Source organism: Balaenoptera ricei, chromosome 5 (assembly GCF_028023285.1).
Source record: "Balaenoptera ricei isolate mBalRic1 chromosome 5, mBalRic1.hap2, whole genome shotgun sequence".
Lineage (NCBI taxonomy): Eukaryota > Metazoa > Chordata > Mammalia > Artiodactyla > Balaenopteridae > Balaenoptera > Balaenoptera ricei.
This window is the reverse complement of record NC_082643.1, coordinates 53,122,175-53,149,855: the sequence shown is the minus strand read 5'-3', so window position 1 is coordinate 53,149,855 and position 27,681 is coordinate 53,122,175. Positions and strand designations below refer to the sequence as shown.

The window sequence follows — 27,681 nt, the reverse complement described above, 5'->3', positions numbered from 1 at the left end:
ACCACTTTCTAATCTCCCTTGCAGACAGGTTGTGGTCAGATAATTAATATATCTGATTAATAATGAATATATCTGATAATTAAGATATATATGGAGGGGCTTCCCTGGTGGCACAGTGGTTAAGAATCTGCCTGCCAACGCACGGAACACGGGTTCAATCCCTGGTCTGGGAACATCCTACATGCCACGGAGCAACTAAGCCCATGCGCCACAACTACTGAGCCCACACCCTGCAACTACTGAAGCCCACGCACCTAGAGCCCGTGCTTGGCAACAAGAGAAGCCACCGCAATGAGAAGCCTGCGCACCACAACGAAGAGTAGCCCCCATTCTCCACAACTAGAGAAAGCCTGTGCGCAGCAACGAAGACTCAACACAGCCAAAAAAAACAAAAAACAAAAAAAAGCTGGGGGGAAATAAATAAAAACAAAACACAACGAAGGAAAGAAAGAAATGAAATGGATCTGACAGAAAATCAAAGTGCCATAATGACACAGAATTGAAAATTTCATTATGGGATCTACTTTCTGCCGGCCATATACTGTTTCTTCTTTGCTTTTGTGTGTGTCCTTCACTCAGCAACAGCTGAAAAGAGAAGAGTGTGAGAAAACTATCCATGTTCCTAACTATTGAAACTAACAAGGAAGACTCAGTTCTCTGCTACTCACTGGACATATGACCTGAAACATATCAATTTATTTGGGTCTCAGTTTCTCCTTTTGAAAAACGGAAGAGATTGTCATAGATCAGTGATTCTCTAATGCAGCTCTTGGACCACCAACAAACTAAGAGGGGCTCATCTGTCCTAGGAGAAATGAACAATGTAGAAATCATGTAAGAAATTTAGTTTCTTTTTTTTAATAAATTTATTTATTTTATTTTATTTATTTTTGGCTGCATTGGGTCTTCATTGCTGTGCGCGGGCTTTCTCTAGTTGCGGCGAGTGGGGGCTACTCTTCGTTGTGGTGCGTGGGCTTCTCATTGTGGTGGCTTCTCTTGTGGCAGAGCATGGGCTCTAGGCACACAGGCTTCAGTAGCTGTAGCACGTGGGCTCAGTAGTTGTGGCACGTGGGCTCAGTAGTTGTGGCTCGCAGGCTGAGTTGCTCTGCAGCATGTGGGATCTTCCTGGACCAGGGCTCGAACCCGTGTCCCCTGCATTGGCAGGTGGATTCTTAACCACTGTGCCACCAGGGAAGTTCCAAGAAATTTCATTTCTTACATGAAATTAAGTTACTAAAATAAAAGATTGCCATTGATTCTGAGATCAAATCCTCTTACCCATCTGGTGTTAAAATATTCCTCCCTCTATGAAGCAGTGGTGACATGATTTGAGGGGTGGCTTGAATGTCCTAAGTAAAACACTGCCAACCTAAAAGTGACCTCCAAATTTGGGGTCTATGAAATCATTGAAAATCCACTGAAAAAAATTTTTTTTTCTGAGTGTATAATAGCAAAAAGATAGTTCAGTTTGGAGACTGGTTGACCCAGGCTTCAATCCAGGCTCTGTTAATTACAGATTATGTGACCCAGGATGTGAATAGACTGTCTCTGCTTGAAAAGGTTATTGATCTTGAAAACCAAAAATCTGGAAACTCAGTTCCTTGCTGACCTCTAAAGGCCCTTGCAGCTCTGCTTTCTAAACTAATACATGGATGTCAACTGGAAAAATACACTTGAGTGATCAAATTAAACTTGACAAGCCAAAAACAGTGGATATTCTATATACTCTAGGGCTGAAATACAAAAGAAGAGGAAAAAACAGGCTGTGCATAAACATCACAGAGAAAGATTAGAATTCTAACAGAATGCCTTCTGTATATGCTTGTTACACAACTATTATACACTAATATACGCATGAAAGAGTCATTTCATCATTCCTGAAAACATAAACTGTTTGTCATGAGATTTTTAAATTCCAGATTTTCTTCTTGAATTTCATACTCTTATTTGTATCAGTTTTTTGAACTCTTCCTAAAACAGGAGAAAACAAAGGGAATTGGCAAAATGAGAACTGCATAACTATATTGGGTCCCCAAGCTCCTTTTGGTCTTTTAACACTGCCTCCCCACAGAGCTTGCAAAGTAGGAAACATACACACACACACACACACACACACACACACTCACCCACAAAAGCCCCTTCTCCCCTGCAGTGTTTTTCCTCTGCCTCTGACAGACAAAGCTGCCAAATCCAAATGTAGGTCACAGGCACCACCTAGAGGCATTAATCCCAAATCTGACTCTCATTTCTGTGAACTGATACAAGTCAGTTCAAAATCCAGATGAGTTCTCCCTCTCGTCACAGACTTGCAAATTAATTAATCAAGTAAAGTGCTCCCATTTCTAAATGCTGTCAGGGGAAATGAGTAAGACTAAATGAAGAGATGTGCAAATAGACACATCCTGTCAAATTGTTGACTTATCTGTCTCACCATCTCATTCGTTAACATTCTGTGGTTTCACTTGCTGCCTATTCCAAAAGAAAGATGTACAACACAAAGGCCACAATTCTACCTTTGGGGGATCAGGAGATTATGAAACTGGAACCACAATAATTCCACACAAGCCTTAATTCAAGAAATAACATGCCCTTTTAACAACGAAAATGTGTCTGCAAGAAATGATATTAGATCCTCCAGTTACCATTGCTATTAGGGACAAGGAGTCCATTTCCAGAAAGTTCATCTTTCATGTGCCAGCTTTATCTCATCAGCAATAACAAGACAGCTGAGTGCTGTTTTAATCACCTGCACATCTTGTCTAACTGGAATACATAAACAGAGTCCCCAAGATTCAAAGGCTAATCTAAACCCAAGGTATCACAAATCATCATGCAAAGTTAGGAGATAGTTTAAAATAATGAGGAGCTATGAGCATAACTCATATGCATAACTGAGTCCACAACTCAGGACACTGTTTTACAAATACCTCAAACTTTTAGGATGTCAGCAATCTAACTTAGATGGCAGCTCTGCTTGGCAGAAATTATGTTGGCTATAGACACTGGAGTCCCATGTTCTAGCATCTATATCACTATCAAGCTTTGGGATCTATAGCTATTCATTTAACCTCTCAGTTTTCTCATCTGTAAAATAAAGAGGCTGTTTCTTATTAATTATAAAGCTCTACAGGCAGAAAAATATTTCATTATAATTTGAAAGTCTTAGGTGTAATTAAGCCTATAAAAAACACCTGCCCTTTATTAGCATCGATACTTTTTCTACAAACCACTAGTGGGCAGTGTTGGGCTATCTGGTTAAGACACAACCTGCAGGGTGGGCGAAGAGATTCCTTTAGCACAGAAGAACTGCCTCTGCAACTTTTCTCAGAACTGTCAGCAGGCCACCTGCCCATTGCTACCATCACTACCTCACCTGTGCTATAAGACACACCAATCAAGTAGATCAAGAAAAGTTTGAAGAATAAAAGGCTCAACATTAGATAGCATTTTATTTTCACTGTAAGTTAATCATTAGGCCCCACTCTGATATTTTAAGTTTAATCTTTAATCACTTTAATTACCATATTAATTCATTAAAATCATAATTTTTCAAAAAAGACTTAAGATTTCATTTAATAAGAACAATTATATAAATTTTTGCTTTATCCAAATAAATGTTTCTGAAAAGATGTAACTACATTTTTTATGATGACAAAAGAAATGTTCCACTTTTTAACTTCAAATTATTCAGAAAACTCACAAAAAAGCAAGAAGCCCCTCAAATATTAATGTTTTGAAAATATCACTTTATATTTTGTGGCTTATCCTTTGTGTAAGCATTTAACTTCTGCTTTTTAAAATTTATTTTTTATTGAGCTATAGTTGATTTATAATACTAAATAAGTTTCAGGTGTACAACACAGTGATTCACAATTTTTAAAGATTATACTTCATTTATACTTATTATAAAATGTTGGTTATATTCCTTGTGCTGTACATCTTTGTAGTTTGTTTCATACATAATAGTTTGTACTTCTTAATCCCCTATACTTACATTGCCCCTCTCCTCTCCTCTCTCCCTACTGGTAACCACTAGTTTGTTCTCTGTATCTGTGAGTCTGTTTCTGTTTTGTTATATTCACTAGTTTATTTTTAAAATTTTACATGTAAGTGATAACATACAGTATTTATCTTTCTCTGACTTATTTCACTAAGCATAACACTCTCCAAGTTCATCCATGTTGCTGCAAATGGCTAAATTTCATTTTTTATGGCTGAGTAGTATTCTATTGTGTATATATATATGTATGTGTGTGTATATAAACACACAGTCACACATCTTCTTTATCAATTCATCTGTTGATGGACACAGGTTGCTTCCATATCTTGGCTATTGTAAATAATGCTGCTATAAACATTGGGGTGCATGTATCTTTTCAGATGACTATTTTTGTTTTCTTAGGATATATACCTAGGAGTGGAAGTGCTGGATTATATGGTAGTTCTATTTTTAGTTTTTTGAGGAACCTCCATTACTGTTTTCCATAGTGGCTGCATCAATTTACATTCCCACCAACAGTGTACAAGGGTTCCTTTATTTCCACAACCTTGCCAACATTTGTTATTTGTGGTCTTTCTGATGATAGCCATTCTGACAGGTGTGAAGTGCTGTCTCCTCATGGTTTTGATTTGCATTTCTCTGACGTTTAGCCATGCTGAGCATTTTTTCAGGTGCCTTTTGGTCATCTGCATGTCTTCTTTGGAAAAATGTTTATACAGATCTTCTGCCTATTTTTTAATTGGGCTGTGTGTTTTTCTGATGTTGAGTTCTAAGAGTTATTTATATAGTTTGGATATTAACTCTTTGTTGGTCATATCATTTGCAAATATTTTCTCCCATTCCATAGGTTGCTTTTCAATTTGCCAATGGTTTCCTTTGCTGTGCAAAAGCTTTTAAGTTTAATTAGGTCCCATTTTTTAATGTCTGCTTTTGTTTCCTTTGCCTTAGGGGACAGATCAAAAAAAATACTGCTACAAGTTATGTCAAAGAGTGTCCTGCCTATGTTTTCTTCTAGGAGTTTTATAGTTTATGATCTTACGTTTAGGTCTTTAATACATTTTGAGTTTATTTTTGTGTATGGTGTGAAAAAATGCTCTAATTTCATTCTTACATGTAGCTGTCCAGTTTTCACAATACCACTTACAGAAGAGTCTTTCTCCATTGTATATTCTTGCCTCCTTTGTCATAGATTAATTGACCATAAGCACATGGGTTTATTTCTGGGCTCTCTATTCAGTTCCATTGGTCTATGTTTCTGTTTTTGTGCCAGTGACCTTCTGTTTTGATTACTGTAGCCTTGTAGTATAGTTTGAAGTCAGGGGGCATGATTCCTCCAGCTCTGTTCTTCTTTTTCAAGATTGTTTTGGCTATTCAGGGACTTTTGTGTTTTCATACATATTTTTAAATATTTGTTCTAGTTCTGAGAAAAATGTCATCGGTATTTTGATAGGGATTGCATTGAATCTGGAGATTGCCTTGGATAGTATGGTCATTTTAACAATATTAATTCTTCCAATACTAGAACATAATATATCTTCCCATCTGTTTGTGTCATATTCAATTGCTTTCATCAGTGTCTTATAGTTTTCTGAGTACAGGTTTTTTGTCTCCTTAGGTAGGTTTATTCCTAGGTATTTTATTCTTTTTTATGTGACTGTAAATGGGATTGCTTCCTTAATTTCTCTGATAGTTTGTTGTTACTGCATAGAAATGCAACAGATTTCTGTATATTAATGCTGTATCCTACAACTTTACCGAATTCATTAATGAGCTCTAGTAAGGTTTTGGTAGTGTCTTTAGGATTTTCTATGTATAGTATCATGCCATCTGCAAACTGTGTGACAGTTTTACTTCTTCCTTTCCAACTTGGATTCCTTTTATTTCTCTTTCTTCCCTGATTACTGTGGCTAAGACTTCCAATACTATGTTGAATAATAGTGGCAAGAGTGGGCATCCGTGTTTTGTTCCTGATCTTACAGGGAATGCTTTCAGTTTTTCACCATTGAGTATGATGTTAGCTGTGGGCTTATCATACATGGCCTTTATTATGTTGAAGCGTGTTCCCTCTATACCCCCTTTTCGGAGTTTTTATAAATGGATGTTGAATTTTGTCAAAAGCTTTTTCTGCATCTACTGAGATGATCATATGGTTTTTGGTCTTTAACTTGTTAATGTGTATCACATTAATTGATTTGTGGATACCAAACCATCCTTGCATCCCTGGGACAAGTCCCACTTGATCATGGTATATTATCCTTTTAATGTATTGTTGGATTTGGCTTGCTAACATTTTGTTGAGGAGTTTTGCATCTACGTTCATAAGTGACACTATTGTGTAATTTTTTTAATGATAGCTTTGTCTGGTTTTGGTATCAGAGTGATGTTGGCCTCAAAGAATGAGTTTAGAACCATTCCTTCCTCTGCAACTTTTTGGAATAGCTTGAGAAGGAGAGGTGTTAACTCTTCTCTAAATGTTTGGTAGAATTCACCTGTGAAGCCATCCAGTCCTAGGCTTTTGTTTGTTGGGAGTTTTTTGTTGTTGTTGTTGAATTACTGATTCAATTTCATTTTAAAGAACCTCTATACATATTGTTCTATAATTTGCTCTTCCCCCATTAATTATGTCATGAATATCTATGTCATTAATTACCTTCTCCATCATCTTTGTTAATGTCTACACAGTATTACATCATGGTCATAGAAAAAACTGAGTCAACTGCCTTTTTGGAAACTTAAGGTTCTTTCTGATTTCACAACACTGAAATGAATATTCTTATTGATAAGTTTCTATACACATTTTTGATATCTAAGCATAACGTAAGGTTTAAAAAATCAGGCAACAATTACAGATGTTTCAATGTTCAGATGTCTTCATTTGAAGACATTTCAGACAGCCTGTTTTAAGTAGATTCCTGGGTATTTGAAGAAGCTTTGGGGTAACTGTTTTCTAATCTTGATTTTTACCAACTCGGATACTGTCTTAGTCCATTTGGGATGCTATAATAGAATACATAGACTGGGTGGCTTAAACAACGAACATTTATTTCTCATAGTTCTGAAGGCTGGGAAGTCCAAAAGCAGAGTCCCAGAGGATTCAAGGTCTGGTGAGGTCCACTGCCTGGTTCATAGACGGCCATCTTCTTGCTGTATCCTCACATGGCAGAAGGGGGCAGGAGCCCTCTAGGGTCTTTTTTTTTAAGGGTACTAGTCTCATTTACAGGAGCTTCACACTCATGCCTAATCACCTCCCAAGGGCCCCACCTCCAAATAACATCATCTTGGGGGTTAATTTGGAAGGGGTGGGACACACACATTCAGCCTATAGCAGATGCTTTGGTTTAAGTTACTGTAAAAGAATCATAAAGTATATGTCCTGGATCCATGTACCCCCATCCACTATTCTCATACAAATCTGGTTAATACTCCTCTCCAGCCAATACCCTCCTTCCTTGCATTCACATTTTAGGATTCAGTAGAGACTTGGATTTAAATCCAGATTGAATTACTTATTACTATGTACTATGAACCCTTGAGCCTGAGATTTTACCTCTTTAAACCTTAATGTCTTCATTTGTCAACTGGGAATTGTAACAGCCTATAACTTACCAGGTTCTTGCAAGGAGTAAATAAGCTAAAGCATGAAAAGCATTCAGGACAGGGTCTGACACAAGTACTATGAAATATGTGGTAAATATTGTTATTATTTTGTTCATTCAGAATTTACTGTCTGTTCGTGTGCTAGGTCTAAGGGGTAAAACCCTGTACCTGACACTCTTTCTGCCCTCATATTGGGTATGTGCTAATGAGGATACACATCCAAGTCAGTTACAATACAGTGTAATAAGGGCCATGTAGAATCAGGCAAGAGCTATGGATGCAAAGAAGAGGACCACTCAACACTAATCTGTGAGGCAAGGGAAAGTTCCCAGAAGAAACGACACTTCAGCTGCAGGATGGCTGAAGTAAGAAGCAGTGTTGCTAGGAATGTGAAAAGTCCTGGGGGAAAAAATCAGGAATAGAGTGACTGCATAAATTAAAGCTGAGTGTATAAAAGTCACCATGTTGAAGACTTTGTATTCTATTTTTAAAAACTGATTAGTAAAGCATTTTAGGCAGGAAACGGCAAGATTCTATTTCCTTTTGAGAAAGGTCTATAGCTACAGAATGAAGAAAAGACTGAAAAGACAAGACTGCAGGTAGAGAGCAGTTAGAAAGATGTTGTAGAAATTCAAGTGAAATAATGGTGGCTCACAGGTACCAGCAGTGGGGACTTACAGAAGCAGACACATGCAAAAGAATTTTATAACTTAGAGTATGAGGCAAGAAAGGAAGGTTACAGGAGAGGGTGAATTCAGGATATTTATTTCTCTAACCCGGGCAACTTGGTAGAGAATATAGAAAAAGGAAGGGGTTTGGTCAGAGGGTGATAGTGAGTTGAACTTTAGGTATACTGAATTTACTGCCCACAGACAGCCACGTGTGGAAATGTCCAATAGTCAGGTAACGTTATTAGTCTCAAGCTGTAGAGAGCCAAAGAATTGGAGGTGCAGATTTTGAATACATAAGTGCATAGATGGTACTGTGGCCAACGGAACCAATGAGATCACCCTAGAGGAGGATGTAGCATGAGAAGACCTAGAAAAAACTCTAATGGTCAAGACTTAAGAGGAACAGGAGGCCACAAGGGAGGTATTGGAAATAGGAGAGGAAGACTCAAAGCATGCTTTGCCATGGAAATTAAAAAGGGCGTTTAAAGAAGAAAAAAGTGGTTAAGCATACCAAATGCTGCCAAGAGGTAGAAATCAAGAAGTGAAGCAAAATAAGGATTGAAAAAAGTTTGAGGAGGAATGTGGATGTTTATTGCGGTGGCATAGTGTTTGAAGAGAAAGGAGGAATCCACATAGCAGACTGGGGATACCTGTCTGACTGCTCAAACCTCTAGAAATTACCAAAAAAAAAAAAAAAAAAAAAAAGGTATTTAAAAAAAATCTATAGCAGCAATGAAAAACGAGGGAATCATTAATGGAATAGAAATGATGAAGAAAACGTACGCAGGGAAGGAGTTACATGAAAGGCGGAAGCAGTTCTGAGGGTACTCTAAGCTTGGAAATTTGGCAAATATGAAGATAGACAAGGGAAAGGGCACTGTCCGCTTGTTTTTAGAGCCCTTCAACCACTTGATCTTGCTTATGTCAAATAACAGCCAGCAGAGTCATCTAACAGCTATAAGAAAAATGCCTGTAAGTCCTTGAATCAGGGGGCAATGCAATGCCCTGAGCGGAGCACTCCTCACAGGAGAAGACATCATTGACACCTTCTGCCTTGCAGCCTTTCCTCACGATTACTGGAGGCTGCTACAGTAACAGATGCTAGCAGAGAAAGCTAAGTCAAAGACAAAAACGCAACCAAGAATGACCAAATAGTTAAGTAAAATCGTGCCCTGAAATATAAGCATTGACCTAAATATGCAGAAGAACTCCTGAGGAAATAAAACTGAAAGTCCTTTTAAAAGAAGTATAATTAATATCTTCAGAAGCATTAAACAGAAAGATCCATGTTGCAAAAGTAGGCTTACCCATGTAGCAAACGTCGGCTTTTGTGAAAAAAGAATTGAAAAGAAGTATAATTAATATCTTCAGAAGCATTAAACAGAAAGATCCATGTAGCAGAAGTAGGCTTACCCATGTAGCAAACGTCGGCTTTTGTGAAAAAAGAATTGATTAGAACAAATAAACTTTTAAATATTGTAACTGAAATTGTCAGGGGAACCACTGACTGAAACCGCCCGCCCTGGCCACGTCCAATAGTAGCCACTAGCATGCGTTATCTTAAACAGGAGGTCCTGGTAAGGAACACAGAACTAACAAGCCACCACCAACCGGAAGAACTCAGGAAAGGTCAAAAGGGGGCAGGAGACGCCGGTCCACATGTCCTCCCAGAAGCCTTCTCACTGGAATTGATCTTGGCTGAACGATGCGCGTGCCACCGGAAAGGACCCTGAGTCAGAGTGTTTGGCCAGAGATAACCTGGAAACTAATCCCATCACCATAACACCCGAGACTGTGAGCCATGTGGCGGAGCAGTTCTCCAGGGCTCCCTTATTCTCCTGCTCTCCACCTGGGCGCCCCTTCCCAATAAAGTCTCTTGCTTTGTCAGCACGTGTGTCTCCTCGGACAATTCACTTCCAAGTGTTAGACAAGAACCCACTCTCGGGCCCTGGAAGGGGTCCCCCTTCCTGCAACAAAATGAAACTAAGAATACTTAGAGTAGAACACTTCAGAGTAGACACAACTGAAGAACAGACACATACGAAGAACAAATTAGTGAACCAGAGCACAATGCAAAAGGTCAAAGTAATGGAGAGTGGGAGGCAGTGAAGAATGAGAGACTGAAGACAGCCAGTACAGACAACTTAAAAATAAAATGGCTAGGGAGCTCCCTGGTGCTCCAGTGGTTAGGACTTGGCGCTTTCACTGCCATGGCCTGGGTTCAGGACCACGAGGAAGAATTAGTTATTTGATCAGGCACTACCAGCTCAGCTGTGTTTTAAAAACAGGCTCTTATTCACGAGAGTTCAGGGCCTTTCTCTTCAAGGTGCCACATTTTTCTGCTTCTGCTGAGCTGGCCCTGTGATGGCAAACTCCTGGGGAATCCCTTCTGAGTACTGGAAAAGACCCAGGAACCCTGGGACTGACTGGCCATAGGGTTTAGTGTTATACCCCAGAGGCCCGTCCTCCATACTGTTAGTGACAACGCAGCCTGGCTGGCCCAGGCTCTTTTCCCTAGGACTTAGAAGAACTAAAGGAAAGTAAAACTCAAAGCAGGAGCTTGCCAGGTGGAGTTGGACACTCTCTATTATTTTCCTGTCACTATAGGAGAGGTGTGGCCCAGTGTCACCTACAGGTCCCAACAGGAAAATCTTTCCCCACTGCACTGCCTCTCCCCAGCAGTACCTCCTACAGTCCTCTTTCTGCCTAGCAGTGACAGTAAGTACTGCCATTCTAAACAGCAATGCACTGGGATGCAGTCTAGCAGTGAGGAGGAGGTTTGCTCTGCAGAACGACCCCCAGTCTGTTGTTTCTGAAGAACAGGTCCATAAGAAGCAGTAAGCAGAGAACCAGAAGATGGGCAGTGCAGTAAGGCCTGCCCCTAAACAGGGTCAGGACTCACAGACCACACATCAACAAGCTCTCTGGCGTTGCTTGCTAGACCATGGAACTGTGAGAAAGCAAGTCAAGGGGAAGGCTGGAACGGTTTCAAAGTAAATATTTTGCCAGCAGAACCACAAGCCTGTTAACTCCCGAGGTGCGTCGCAGGCAGGAAAAGCAGTACCAAAAGGGAATTGGTGCAGCTCCGGAAGGGAAGTCCTCCCGGTGCTCATCTCACACGCGGCTGTGGGCAAGACAAGCTAAAACAGCTTTACTTCCCCGTCAGGGAGCCCCAGGGGCTGTGTGTGTGTGTGCTCTATGAACCTGCAGCCACGCGGTGATTTCCCTTCTTCCCTACTTCAAATGGGAACTTCTACTGTGATTTTCCTGTTTTCTCTCCCTTCCACTACTTATTATTGGACACAAGTATATTTCTTACCATGTAGAATCTCATGAACCTAACTCAGAGGGATATATATTATTCAAAGACCTTGGATCTAAAACCAAATGCAGGGCTTCCCTGGTAGGTGCAGTGGTTGAGAATCCGCCTGCCAACGCAGGGGGCACGGGTTCGAGCCCTGGTGCGGGAAGATCCCACATGCCGCGGAGGAACTAAGCCCACGCGCCACAACTAGTGAACCTGCACTCTACAGCCCGTGAGCCACAGCTACTGAGCCTGTGAGCCACAACTACTGAAGCCCGCGCACCTAGAGCCCGTGCTCTGCAACAAGAGAAGCCACCTCAATGAGACGCCCGCACACCACAATGAAGAGTAACCCCTGCTCACTACAACTAGAGAAAGCCCGTGCGCAGCAACAAAGACCCAACGCAGCCAAAAATAAATAAATTTACTAAAAAATAAATAAAGAAAATAAAAGCAAATGCAGGAATTATATGAGAATTTGGAATTTGGGCTGTCTTCTGTTAAGGAGGAATAGTTACATTATGTTTTAAGTTATATTATTTACATAAACTACATATTTATATATAACAAATATAATGTTTAAATTACATTAAAATTAATATTAATTCTACATAATTATATATTAAATAAAATTAATTATACTATTAATTTTAATAATTTTATTAATTTTAAATTAAAATTAATTTTATTCATTAATAATTTTAATAAATTATATTATATACACATATGCTGCTGAGCAGCTAAGGAGCTGAATGGAGAAGTCCTGTATCCTTTGAAAATCCATTCCTTCCCAACACTCCATTCACATGGTTTAGGTTGGAGTTACCCCAACACTGGATCTGGGAGTGGTAAACGTAACCCATATCTGGCCAAACAATATACTACACCCACACAAGCCAATCAAGGTCTTCCCTAGAACATTTTCTAGAAGTACAGGAAGCACTAACTGAAGAGATATTGTAAGCCTAGAGCTACCAGTGGCCATATTTGCCACTTGAGCTTCAAAAATCAGGCCAACCCAAAGGAAAGCAAAGTTGGAAAATAAAATGGTCCTGAGGACACTGTTTAAACTTCTAGGACCACCCATGCCTAAACCCAACATTACCTATAAACTTTGTAGTTATATGAATAAATATAACCTTTTTCTGAAGTTAGATTGAATTAGGGTGCCACCTACTGTGATCAAAAGAGGTCTTATAATCAAACTAAGTAATGGAAAAGTAAACTATAAATCAGGATTTAGGTGTTCTGTATCATTGAATGGGATGTAAAATATGCTAGAGAGAAATAACACTGGCAACATGAAGCCCTCTACTTTTTAGGGAGTATCCTAGAAAAAAATGGCTTATTAGAGAAAATGACTAACTTAAGCATCATATTAATGAAGTATTAATGTCAGAGTGTCTGGATATTGGAGTGCAACAAAATTAAGACATATGTGGAGTATGGTATGGGACAAATGGGCTAAAACACATCAATATCCCACGTTGGGACTTCAAAATGCTGAAACTGTTGAGCCAGTGCTCGGTGGTGTGGTCCGTGGTGACGGGTTTCTTAAATTTAAGAAATGGGTATTTTCCCAGAGGACTCACCCTGTTGTTATGGGAAACCCTGGGACCCTCTGCTATTACCACATAATGATCTTAGTTCTCATGGAAATCAGATGAATTGGTAGATCGTGAAAACTATCTCTTGTTCTTCCAACTACATACTGCAATTATCTGTCTGTCCCTTCTGAGGGTACATAATGCTACAAAGAAAGTGAATGTATAATGCTTGCGAAATTATTATGAAATAGCCTTCTTTCTGTCTGCAAAACATGCTTGGTCTTTATATATACATTAAAAATAGTGTAAGAGAAAAAAATAGTGTAAGAGACACAAAAACCTTCCACTGGGTCCCTGCAACTGTTCCTCTCTACTCCCTTCTACATATGACCTTAGCCCCTTGTTGTTCTCCACTGCTCTTGATAAAATCCATGCCCAGACCATGGCTATGAATCAGCACAAACTATTCCTCTCTCTTAGGAGAACACCCTTGACTAATTTTCCAAACCATCTAAATGTTAAGTGACCCTTTGTACTAAACTCTATACAATTTTGCCCTCCTCCCCCATGTCAGAATGTTCCATTGGACCTTCTCAGGGCCAGCATTTTAGAATAAAGATTTATGCTAATAGTGCTCTGGGTGGTTACTGTCTATAACAAAAGATAGGGGGAAACAATCCCTTTCCCTTCAATATACTGCATGAGATAAGAAAGTTTTGATTTAATATCACCCCAAGTCCACAATTTCTTTCCCAAAGAAAGCAAGAAAGAATACTTCCTTCCAGAGCAGGCAAAGTCTTGTCTGATGGTAGCAGACCTGCAATCTGACCCCTCAGACCAATTGAACTGATACCATTTTAAACCCATTTGAAGACTTTAAACCCATTTGGCCTCAGAGAGAGGCAAGTGTGCACATAATATCTGAATATACCTGGGAATAAAAGAGAAGAAAAACCTTGTAGACGAGTCAAAAGCAGTCTTATGGCAAGAAAGGAAAAGTTAGATGAAATAAAGGAAAGGTCTAGCTCAGGAAAAAAAAAAAAAAGTTAATCCTACATTTTAGGGAACAAAAACACCAAATCTCTGGGGCTCCAACTACCTTTCAGCAGCTGATCTAGAGAAAGTGCTTGGGAACGCAAATTCCCTGGACATAATGGTGCATCTAGACAATCTCATTATATTTGTTAACTCTTTGGAAGAACAAGAGAAGAGACTTTAAAGCAGTAGACCAGGGCTTCCCTGGTGGTGCAATGGTTAAGAATCCACCTGCTAGTGCAGGGGACAGGAGTTTGAGCCCTGGTCTAGGAAGATCCCACATGCTGCGGAGCAACTAAGCCTGTGCGCCACAACTACTGAGCCTGCGCTCTAGAGCCCATGCTCTTCAACAAGAGAAGCCACCGCAATGAGAAGCCCATGCCCCGCAATGAAGAGTAACCCCCGCTCTCTGCAGCTAGAGAAAGCCCACACGCAGCAACGAAGACCCAATGCAGCCAAAAATAAATAAATAAATTAATAATAAATAAATAAAAATAAAGCAGTAGACCATCTTAAAGAGGCGAATCTGAAACTTCGCCGTGGTAGTCACCAATTGTACTGTATCTACTGTATCCCTGTTAAACATGTGGGGAACTTGTTATCTCAGCCAAAGGCAAACACAAAATCCCTTGGAAGACTTGCTCAAACACTGGCCCTGTCCCATGCACTTTAGAGAACTAGAGATCTTATACCTGGGAGTTATCAGTGGGCTGTTGTTGTTTTTTAAGGATTTGGATTTCCAATTCCTCTCACTATTTTGACTTGAGGCTACACTTTCACCTTGTCTTCTCTCTCCTCTGATGACCCCCAGCAGCCTTGGGCACTGGAAGAGGAGTGGAGTCATTCTATCCTGGTCCCACTGGGAGAAGAAGCCTGCAGGCAAGCAGTCTATGCGTAAGTGGATTGACTTCTCAGTGTCACTCACTGTACCAACATCTGACCTACATATGACACACTCACATCTGTTTGGAAGGCTTAGGGGCAGTGCAATATGATTCCAGAGAAGAAAAGAACAGGAACAGGTGGGTTGCCTTTGCTAGTTGAGGGCCTATGGAATTACAGAGCTTTGTACTCCACTTACAAACCAGAATTTTTAGGGAATTCCCTGGCAGTCCAGTAGTTAGGACTCCTTGCTTCCACTGCCATGGGCCCAAGTTCAATCCCTAGTTGGGGAATGGGGAATCAAGATTTTGTAAGACACGTGGTACAGCCAAAAAAAAAAAAAAAAAAGTACAAACTAGAATCTTTAGCACTGGAGTGGGCTATTAGATATAAATTTACGGAATGAAGAGGTACCATTTCAAGTGTGGGCTCATAACTACTCCCTTATCTTCCTATTCTGTGTAAATTGGATGCTTCCCAGGACTACTGTAAGGTGGTATTCTCGAACTATAACTTCAGCATCTATATTCAGTCTGGGGTAACCATGGAGATTCATGTGTCCCACCAGCAAGGGCATCAGAACAGTATGGAATACTGGAGGAGAGAGAAAGTGGCGAGTAGACAGGTACCCAACAACCCACGCCTCTGTACCTGGGCATGTATAAAGCCCTAAATTATATAATCCTAACCCTACTGTATCTCAGATAGAGGTTGAGGACTGGTCAAAGTCTGTCTGGAACATCTGAAGCTTCAGATGTGGTGAAGGGAGAACTGAGTCCTACTTGTGAGGATGAAATGGGAATAAAAGCATTCTTGAAAAAAAAGGCTGTGGGTGCAGCTGGCACCTCCTCAGAAATGCTGCCCATGGGAGGCTGAGGTCTATGCATCTTAACTTTGGACACTTGGGGAACAGAGGCACCCCGAGAGCTCATGTAGAAATGCTTCTTCTCCAGGACAAAGAGAGCTGAGTGTCTTGACTAAAATGTGACTCTGGTGGCCAGTGCATTCATTTCAGCTTATTACCCACCACAGTGGGCTATCCAGGCTAATTTTAACGAACAAACTCATAGAATTCATATCCGTGAAGCTTTTTCGTAAAATCAAAGAGTAAAATCTGTATACACACGTTTGTTAGTGGATCAATCACTTTACTTCCTACCCTCAAGAAGGCCAAATTCTAGCTTAGACATTATGGGGAAAAATATCTCTGCTTTACTCTATGTGGTCAAGGGGGTAAGACTGAGAGGTGGTTACTAAAGAAATGTCTCATTTGGCAGGGCTTTTTATTTTAAAAAAGTCTATTCCCATTTATCCTCAGAAGAACTGCAATCCTGAGAATTTTAATAGAACTTCATCGACAATGAATGTGAGCTACTCTGCATATAGAAAATAACAATGGAGCCAATGTGTGGGTTGTCATGCTTACAAGGCCACCAGGAATTACCAGCTGCATGACGGCCTCACCTTTTTTGATTTCTGAATATGTGCCCTGCTTCCATTAAACAATTTTAGGGTAAGTGACAAGGTGTCAGAGCTATTAAGCTGGGGCTGAGCTGGGGGAATGAACATCTTACCCCTTGGGCAGTTCAGCACATCACTGACATACAGAAAAGACAAGTTACTCATGTGCAGCAACAGGAATGGCAAGCCAGATATTGGTTCCAGAAATGTCACTTGTGCGTTCCAGACATATAAACAACTGACTACTGGAAGCTTATCATATGTAGTGGCGGACAGGTTAGGTTCCCTGAGGTGGATGATGTCAGAGACCATGGTCAGGATTACCTTGGTAAGGCATTTTAGTAAGCTCCTGCCCACAGGAAGAAGGTAGGGAGAAAACACACCCTGCCCAAGGCACTGACATTAACATCCAAGACACAAATTGGAGGGATTACTCTAAATAGTGTCAGAAAGTGACCCTGCTCTCCCCACCACCACCTAAAGGAAACAGGGGGCTACAGATAGGAAGAAAAAGGGAGGAGATGATGGGAGATGGAGTGACTCCTTAGATTGAGATAGTGCAGTGGCAACATGGAAGACAGAGGAGTGCACTCATCTCCACAGATCTTGATCTAGAAGTGGTGGTGCTTAGACATGAGAAACAAGGTCAAAAAATGTGCCTAAATTAAAGATCTTGAGATGGGAAGATTATCCTGGATTATCAGAGCAGCCCAATATAATTACAAGAGTCCTTATAAGAGGGAGGCAGGAGGGTCATAGTGAAAGAAAGAGATAAGACAAGAAAGTGACTGGGTGTGTGTTGGGGGGGGGGGAGGGCGGCCATGAGCTAACTAAGCAACTTGAGCAGCCTCTAGAAGCTGGAAAAGGCGGGAAACTAGAGTCTCTCCTAGAGTCTCCAGAAGGAACGCAGCCCTGTGGATCCATTTCAGACATCTGACCTCCAGAGTTGTAAGATAATAAATGTGGGTTGTTCTAAGTCACTAAGTTTGTGGTAATTCACTACAGCAGCAATAGGAAAATAACACGTGGCTTGAACTTCAAAATCTGGAATTGTGGCTAATTGCTCCATCTCTTAAGGTGGTGGAGTCTATGAGATCTCTCAGTCTCAGCTTCTTTTTGCAAGATGGTGTAATTTTGCCTCCCCTCTTATCATAAGCTTTCTCCGCTACCCTTGCCTTCTCTGCAACATCCTAGTCTTATCACGCATGTGAGTTTGGGCTGGTGGATGGCTGGTCTAGCATTCATTGTGCATGAATCTGTTCCCCAACTGACTTGGTCTCCATACCTTAGTTCAAATCTCCAAGAGAGATTTAATCGGTCCAGCTTGAGCTACCTGAACAACCCTGACCCAATCATCTATGGCCTGCAATGGTAATGACTTGTCACCTGGTAAAAAAACTTACTCCTGAAGGGTGGAAAGGAAATTACAAACCTAGCAAACATAACAGGTGAAACGACTGAGTGGCAAAGCTGTCTGATGGGACATCTGTTTAGCTATTGAAGTCACCCAGTGTGATGGCAGGATTGAAGATAGAGAGGAAGCCAGTAAATAAGAGGGGTGACCAGGCAGCCAGTAGATGTCAGAAAAAAAAGAGGGTAGGCAGTGGTAGATCCAGTTGGCATGTATATCAAGAGAAAGTTATTTTTACATAAGAGTAAGGGGATAGTGATCTATGAGTAAAAATTGGAGGTCCCTTACCTTCTACCATCCTGAGTTACAAGGGGAGTGAGGAAAGAAAGCTGAAAAGGATGTGGAAGTTGTGGGGAGTTTTGTTTACCATGAAGATAAGAGGAGCAGAGTGGAGAGGTTTGGGAGAGTAGGGATACAGTGGCAAGCTTAGTTAAGAGAAGGGAAACCTAGATCAGAATGAGAAGGAGAGCTCCAGAGTCAATAGATGACAGAAAGAACCAGTGATCAGGCATCATGGATTTAGGCAACCACATGTTTTCCCAAATAATTCACTCTAGCTGTGCCCTTTTGCAGGGGTTGGTGTCCACTCAGAGAAACATACTAAAGCCTGGTGGGGTTACTTCTGAATGTGTCCTAACTCATAAGAGCAGGCCAGCGCTGAAATCTGGTTCCAGGGACCAATCCCTTTGGGGCAGCCACTTTAATTTTCTTTTACCACCATTAGAAAGATTCTTAAAATGTTCTTAAAAATATCACTTCAATTCACAGAACATCTTGATGACATCATGTCTTTCCAAAGCCTTTTTGAAGGCATATGTGTATATGTGTGTGTGGGTATATATATATATATATATATATATATATATATATATATATATATATATACATATACATACATATATATATATATATATATATATATACATATACATATATATATATATATATTTTTTTTTTTTTTTTTTTTCTCTTTCACCATAGCAGCTAGTTTGGGAATAGTGGGTTATAAAAGTAACAAATAAGTCAATCTGGCTAGATACCAAATTGTTAGGTTCTTTTTGGCAGATAATGATACTCTTTCAAGAGTTTGATAGGGGTGAATGTTAGTTGTTCCCCCATCCCACTCTCCAATTTCACTAGCAAGTTAAAATGAAAGCAAGTCTCAGACTAAACTCTACCACATATACATTTATTAAACAAAAATATCTGATTAGCAAGTAGACACAAAAAGTTCAGCTCTGTGCTCTGAGCTCAAAGAAATCCCAGCCCCTGTCCTTTAGGTGATCTCATCACATCTGGCATGAAGACTTACTACAGGCAGGGTTCTGTTATCCTCGGAAGGAATCAGAACTGCTCACACAGATTAAGCCTTAGGACCATCACTGAGGTTGCAGGTATAGACCTCATCAGATTCTTATCCCCTATTCATTCAAATGTAGGCATGTTGCTAAACTATCTCAACCAATCCAAATGCCTTCATACAACTAATTTGACCAATGAGAATCCATTTCAAATATCCATTGTGGTGATTAAAAAGCCACTAATTTCATCAAATAAAACCCTGTGATACTGTAATATAATAAGAAATATGTATTTGGTCTTCATTCATGATTCCTCCTGGCACAGAGCTCCTAGAACACTTGTAATTTCCTAGGTGAAAAGAGCAATAGAAGGACCTTCTGTTATGCTATTCGTCTTTTGTGCGCCTCAAACAGCTCCTAAAGGAGCTGTGAGTTTTGTTATTCATAACAAGGCCCTTTCAAACACAGCTGAGTTTATAGTAATGAGGTAATTTTTGGAAACCCCCTCCTGGAAAACCAAAGGATGGAGGCTGAATGCCAGAGGAACCAACCACAAGATCAGAGGGTTGAAATGGAAACTTTCAGCCCCATCCCTTGACCTCCCAGGTGGGGAAAGGGGCTGGAGACAGAATCCAATCACCAATGACCAACGATGTAATCACTCGTGCCTACATAATGAAACCTGCAGAGTATGCGAGCTCTGTGTACCCAGCCCTATACATTGACCCAGGCAATCCTTCCATTTAGCTGTTCCTGAGTTGCATCCTTTACAATAAATGGATAATAGTCAGTTAAATGCTTTCCTAAGTTTTGTGAGCTGTTCTAGCAAATTATCAAACCCAAGGAACGGGTTATGGGAACCCCAGATTCGCAACCAAGTCGGGCGGAGGTTGTAGGTAATACTTCAGATTGGTGTCTGGGGGGGCGGTGTTGGGAGGGCAGTCTTGTGGGACTGTTTAATCTGTACTGACTCTGTAAGCAGATAAGGTAGGGGGTGAACTAGGCATGGCTTCCTTGATGTAAGAGAAGCCATTTTTGCCCTAAGCCATTTTGTGATCTAAGCCTGCCTACGATGCTTGCCCTTGAACAGGTCTCTGTAATCAATGATCATAAGGGGATGCAGGAACGAAGGAAATGCAGTCAAGAAACAACAGTTCAGAGATAAAAGCGTCCTAGTTCCTCCTCAAGGGATATACATAACAATCTGATACATCATCTTTGAGTTCTGAAGGCACTAAGACCTCCACCCAGGTGTAGGATGGTAACAACACACTGAGACCTCAGATAGGTCAGAACCTAAGGAATAATGATGTTAACCTTTTCCGACCCTTGGGAGCTTGGACTGTCAACCTTTGCCCCAATTCTGTGCTGAATTCTCCTCTGCTCTAGCCCCTTCGTGAATGTGCACATATCCTTAAGCTTAAAACTTCCCCAATTTTGCAGTTCGGGGAGACATTCATTTTGGAAAATCCCCCATGTCCTCCTTACTTGCTGCAAGTAATAAATCCTTTCTTCTCCTGATCTTTGGCTTGTTTGTGTCTCTTGGCTGGACACCCACCAAGAGGCAAACCCAGTTTTCAGGTAAAAACTCCAGGTAGTATCAGAACTGAACTAAATTGTAGGACACTCAGTTGATGCCTGCAAAGAACTGGAGAACTGCTTGGTATGGAGAACACACACACACATTTGGTGACCAAAAGGGTTCTGTGGGTAGTGTATAGAGGAAACAGAATTTTCCATTAGTTGTGAGTTTTTTTTTTCAAATCCATTCTGCTGTGATGAGATATTCCACTTTAAATTTTCTACTTTTTCTGACCATCGCTTTCCTGCAAGTTGGGAATATCATGATGTCTGGTAATGTCAACATACATCGTGTTCTTTCAGTGCAGCGATAGTGTCACTGCATAATAAACACAATGTTTTGCCATCTAATTCAATAACAAAATAATCCATACTCTACTGTGCTTTAGAAGTATGACATTTGAAATCCACTGTTCTTATTTTGACTGGATATGAACTGGTAATAAAAAATAAAGTGTCGCAGTAGGGCAGTACACATGAAATGCTGTGGAGTTATAACTGTATCACTAAGATCTGTGTGCTGAGCAGAGTATGAAGTACTGTGACATAAAACCTCTGTCACAACCACTCAGCTCTGCAGTTGAAGCATGAAATCCGCAGACAATACATAAACAAACATGGCTGTGCTCCAGTAAAACACTGAAATGTGAACTTCATATAATTTTTATGTGTCACGAAATACTATCTTTTCATTTTTTTTCAATCATTTAAGAATGTAAAAACTACTCTCGGCTTTCAGGCTGTACAAAAAAGGGCAGTGAGCTAGATTTGTGGCCCATGGGTCCTCAATTTCAGGATGCCTGATTTAAACCATCATATGACTATAAAACTGTGTGGCAAAGGCTGAAATACATTCAATTCTCATTATTCACGGCAGTTTTGTTCTATAAAGCCTCCCATCACTCTTAGAGGAAATTCAGAGTTAGGTTCCTTCAAGCCTTTGGTCACAACAACCAATTTCATCAACCGATCAAGACATAATCACGTCCTCTGTGTGTTTCTGTTTAAAGACACCTTATGTAATATATACTGTTGATTCATTAACACTGAACTCACGGCCAGTAGCACCGTAACTCACACTGGGAAGAGGCTCACCTAACACACATTTTCTCTGTGAGGGCATCACAGTCTCCTTGTACTCAGTGCTTGGGGGCCAGCTGAAACAGAGAAATCATCAACAAAAGTGTAAAAATGAGAAAAACACGGCACTAAATAGACCACAAGAAGGACACATGTTTACAGCATGAGAGTTGGAACAAAACGCAGTGTCACTTGGTTTGACTGCTGCTGGGAATGTGTGCACTGGTCTCATTTTTTGCTGCTCTGAGCGTGCAGCCACATGTCTGCTAGTAACAGCAAAAACATCACGAGCATTTTACAAATAAATTTTAGTGAGTAGGTGAATTCACGAACATGAAACTGTGAATAATGAGGACCGACTGTATTTTAAAGTAAAGTAACACATTATGATGTAGATAGGTGAGAGTTAAAGATAAGGAAGAAGATATTTCATTTTAAAATCTCTACTTGGTTGTGACTGTAATTTTAAATGGGAATTTCTGGTTTTCACTTGCATCCCAAAATGGAACATCTGTATTTGAAAACTCATATAAGCACAACTGAAGCTTCTATAATGAAACCACAAAAGGAGTTTCCTACCTATAGCAACACACGGGACACGTTTTGAATAACATGGAATAAGAAGCTGTTAATTCTCTCAGATACAGAATTCATATTTTTAATACTCCTTACCCTCAGAAGCATCCATCACTCACAGAAAAGCCAGGAAGTTTGAGGTTAATTAGAAGAAATTCCTCAAATTATCAATTGTACTACCGTTGGAACATGCAGAAATGCAGCTGCAATGAAAGGGATATAGTTAGGTATATTTCATATTCCAGTTTTAAGTTTCCCCGGAGAGCTACAATTTAGCCAGAAGACAAAAACCAAAGCTAAATTAAATACAATGCTGCCTTCTCAACTAAGGAAAAACAAATATAACTGCCATATCAGGGATACAAAGGAAGAGGAGCATGACCGTAAAATTTTCTCAAAATAGGAAAGATAGAAATGGGGCATTTTCCCTAGAGGCTTCTTTTTCAAGAAATTCTTGGCCCCCTGGAGTCTAGCAGGGACTTTCAAGGATAGAAATTTCTTTTTTGTTGCCTTAGACAGAATAACTCAGTAACAGTGGCTGCTTTTTTTAAAATTATTTATTTATATTTATTTTTGGCTGCACTGGATCTTCGTTGCTGCACACGGGCTTTCTCTAGTTGCGTCAAGCGGGGGCTACTGTTCGTGGCGGTGCGCAGGCTTCTCATTGCAGTGGCTTCTCTTGTTGTGGAGCACGGGCTCTAGACACGCGGGCTTCAGTAGTTGCAGCACACAGGCTCAATAGTTGTGGCTCACGGGCTCTAGAGCGCAGGCTCAGTAGTTATGGCACACAGGCTTAGTTGCTCCACAGCATGTGGGATCCTCCTGGACCAGGGCTCGAACCCGTGTCCCCTGCACTGGCAGGCGGATTCTTAACCCCTGCGCCACCAGGGAAGCCGGGCTGCTTTCTTAAAGCATTTATTTTGATTTTAAGGTCTTTCCATCAAGGTTTTTGTTCTCAAACACCCAGAAGTCCTCATTTTACAGAAGAAAATCAGCAGTATAGGCCAAGGCAATTAAAGGTAAGACTATCTTGCAAAACTTACATAAAAACTGGGCAGTCAAGAAGGTAGTCAGTGAGAATACAAGGGAACAGGGTTCTCTTGTTACATATTCCTTTGGGACGGTTGTGTCGGAGCTCTCTCATGTTCAAGTTACAGCAAAACAAAAGTTACTGCTCTAGGAACTAGGCAAGGCTTCTGTGTAAAAGTGCTTTCTTGGTTTAATCTCTTTTGCTGCCATTCCTCAGCTGGTAATGTTTTTCTTTTTTTGTGGTAATTGCCAGGCCTTGTGGTTGCTATGGACAGGAATCAACCAGGATCAAAGTGCTTTTATGTACAGTCCTGTCAACAGAAAAATTCATCAACCGTTTAAGAAAAATATGGAAAATTTTCAAGCCAATTTGAGGGTTATAATCTGAGAGATAGACTTTCAGAAAGCTCCGGGGACTGTTCTGCCAATTAGGGGTCAAAGCACAGTTATGTACGTTTTTGAGACAAAGGGTTTAGTTTATGTCAAATGACGTATTATTAACAGTTTACACGATCCAGACCTACAGGTACAAAGCAAATAGTGGGTCATGAGTCATCATGGTCCCTTACAAGAAGGAAGGTTATCTCCTAAGAGTCAGTGCCCCTTAATGAGATTAAGGAATGTTATCTCCTAAAGAGCTCTGGTTAATGCAGAGGCACAATACCTGCTAAAGGGGAGGCAGGAGGCCCAAAGGGACAAAGAAAAAATTTATGTTTAAACTTTTCTCGTCTTGCCATCAAACATGAATTTTATTTCATCAGTTCTTAACTGAGATTGTGGAAGGTCTCAGGTGAAACAGATAATGAAGCCTAGGCTTTCTGAGTATACGGGTGGAGAACTGTGTGGAGGACCTTCTTTTGTAGGACCTCAGGGGCAATCCCTAAATCTATCCCTTAAAAGAAAAATTTGAAAGACATATATCTTATAATATCAAATACATTCAATAGCATCTTCCTCTTGGTGCATAAGCAGCATAAAGATTTTGTTAACAGCATCCACAGAAAACAAATATACCAGTAAACATCATTAGATATTTTACCTGACAATAAGAGTTCCAAAACAGCAATGCAATATTAACAAGAGCAATACAATTACCAAATAAAGTTCAAAGTTTTCTAATAGTCTTTTTTACTTTGAAACTGTATTCCACAAATGACTACAATCAATATGTTCAAGAGCCACACAATCATTCCCTCTCTGTGGCTATGTTAGTCCTTATCTAATGAAGTCTGGTTCAGCTGTTTGTTGGGATTCTAGCTGCTGACAGTTTGAAGCTCTTAATGGTTGTGGCTTTGGGGCTAGGAGACAGAAGGGTCTACTGTACTTTGAGATGACAGGAAAGACTCAAACAGCTCTGTCTCCAGAATTCTGCACAAGCTTATTTCACAATTATGTGATCTACCTACATTCTCTAATGACTGAATACACAACGTTCATATGCATGCTCTCTGGCTGAATAAGATGATTCTTCACCTACTATTTAATTTCTAGTAATAGTGTAACTAATGTATCTTCATGTATTCAGTCATTATTTTTAAAACTTGCTAAATACTATCCTGATCTTTTGAGCTTTTAAAATTTACTTTGATCCTTTTTTCCAAGCTATGGAATTATGAATTTTGTAATATATAAGATCCTCAGACCAATTTAATGTTATGTATTATCATACCAAGGTGTACAGGTCTAAAGGAGTCTCCCAATTAGCATAACCTTGACCCTAGTACCAGTTTTTCACTTTCTTAAAGGATTAACAGAGATATTGGGTTCCTTCATATTCTATATGATTAGCTTAAGATTTTCTACTTTGGGCTCTAGCAGTACATAGTTCTATGCTCTGTATTCCGGACTTCTTAAATTATAGAGAAAGGAAATGTACACCCTTTGTATCCTTTCAGAGCAAGGTTGAGAAGCAACACTACCTACCCTATTAGGTACTTTCTTCCGTGTGTAGACTACTCCACTGCATGTATCTCAAGTCCTTTTCATTTTAAAATCACACATTAACTCATCATCAATGTATGTTCCATTAGAATAATACTTATTAACCAGGAATTACCAGAAGGGGGGTCAATAAAGGCCTCCATGTTGTGAGTTTCAGGACTTTTCTGAAGAGAAAACCATGGCTTTATTAAATGATGAAACGGGTCTATGATCCTCCACACCCCCAAAATTTTAAGAATCACTTCATTGGATTCTTTTATTTTATAAAACTTCTCTAGTCCTGTTCTCCAAAGTTCTAGCACCTTTCGCAAGTTGTAATTTTATAAACAGGGCCCGACACTTTGATCCCACTTTTATATAATTGAACATACTACATTTTTAGCACTTAAAAGATTTTAAGTACTGTCAAATATATCTGGATTATATCTTAATCCACAGTACTTCACAGAGCTCATGATTTTAAAAAGCAAATTAAACCATATCTGAATTTCTAAATCTTCTAAATACATTAACAGTGAAACTTGTAATTGTTGCAAAATTACTAGAAAGTATGTCATTTTCTTGAAATGAACTTGGCGTAAAAGGCAGCAAAGAGGTCTTTATAAGGAGTGTCTGAATCTGACTTGGTCAACGGTATTCGACAAAGTTGGCGAAATCTAGGAGAACGCAGCAGCAAGTTCTGTGCAAGGCCCATGAGGCTGGAGCATAACCAGTAGAGAACAAGCGACTGTAAAGAGAAGAAAGGACGTGAAAGTTAGCATCTCTCCATTCTCCAAGGACACCAGTGTCTAGAAATAGGTAGGCAATAAAAAAAAAAATTACAATCTCTGTAAATATAAGTACACCAGGACTGACCAAGACCTTCAGTAGCTATTAGATACCTGTGACAGATCTAATAGACAGGTAAGAAAGTTGACAGGAAGACTCAAAAGCGAAAAGAAACAAAAAGGAGAGGTATTCATGACAGAAAGTGGATGACAGAGAACAGCTCCCAAGCAGAGGTCCAAGAGAGATCTCACCTCCGTCTCTGGCAGTTAAGCATACTTTTCCCCACCAAGAGTCTTGACAGGCTGCTACACTGAAGGTATGCTACTGGGGGGACGGCCATTTATCATGGCAAACATAGCCCCCCTAGACCTATATACAGTCACCTATCTTGCAAATTTTTCCCACTAACCAGTTTCTAAGTGTAGTCAGGACTGCATTATCTTTGCCTTTTCCTGGGACAAAGGGTCTCAGCATTATCTTCAACTTTCTTTTTTACTACCATTCAGATTGACTTATTTAGGTCAAAGACTAAGTTCTGTGGCCACTCAAAACATTCCCATACATACATACATCTTTCCCAAGCCTTTCTTTGGCATCAGAAGGTAATCAGTCCCCAGAGGCAAGACCATGTGGCGGTTGAATCCAGGTCCCGGAGTCAAACTGCCTGAGTTTGAAATCTATTTATTTAACTTTGGGTACGTTATTTTTCTTGTTTCAGTTTTCTCTTCTATAAAATGGAGACAGAACTGTGCCCACCTCAAAGAGATGCTGTGAGGAATAAATGAGAAAATTCAGGTAGAGTGGTAAGCACAGTATGTGGCCCATATTAAGCACCTGCATTTGTTCCAGAGCAAGTTTTTAAGGGCAGTAAGCAATACATCCTTAAAGGCAGGTTAACACAGTAGTTAAGAGTAACAGCCAAACGGCCTGGATGTGGGTTAGACTCTGCCACTTAAAAGATGAGTAACCTTCATGAGTTACTTATCCTCTCTGTGCCTCAGTTTCCTCAGCAGTAAAGTGGAGGTTATAATAGCTCCTACTTCAGTGCATTGTTGGGAGAAATATTTGTACTAATATATGTAAATGATTTTTAAAAGGGCCTGGTACAATGTTAATGTTGAATAAATATTAACTACCATCATCGTCAAACTTATCCACGAAGCGAACAGTATCCTGAGCCTCAACTACATCAGGCTAAAAACTGCCTACTAAGTATCATTCTTCTTCCTTAGTAAAAAAAATACTAATTTTCAGCAGGGTATACTGCCATCTACAAAGAAGAAAAAGAAGACTATCCTTCCCAACCTCTTCTGCAGTTAGGCACAGCCACATATTTAAGATGGAAGCACAGTGTTTGGTGGGGCGCCCGGCAAGGGTCCTGAAAGGGGCTGACTGCGCTTGAGGAACCTTTTTACTATTCTCGCAAGACAACAAGCTCCAGTGGCCATCGTGACTATCCTGCGGCCTTCAAGTCCATTACAGGCTGTGGACGATGCA

At 40.2% G+C, this 27,681-nt stretch overlaps 1 protein-coding gene across 7 annotated transcripts in view; it reads right to left on the bottom strand.

Annotated features, from left to right (window-relative positions):
- The window catches only part of LOC132365905 (cytochrome c oxidase assembly protein COX18, mitochondrial), a 79,052-nt gene that overhangs the window by 42,161 nt on the left and 9,210 nt on the right, over nucleotides 1–27,681 (bottom strand). For 2 of the 7 annotated variants that reach the window (XM_059922871.1, XM_059922870.1), the window contains exon 6: nucleotides 22,989–26,143. In XM_059922871.1, the coding sequence (XP_059778854.1) occupies nucleotides 25,970–26,143 (174 nt within the window). In that variant the 3' untranslated portion in view covers nucleotides 22,989–25,969. Of the gene's footprint in view, nucleotides 1–21,795; nucleotides 21,948–22,490; nucleotides 22,650–22,988; nucleotides 26,144–27,681 lie in introns of those variants that run through there. The other 5 variants (XR_009503304.1, XR_009503303.1, XM_059922874.1 and 2 more) reach the window with 5 other exon arrangements.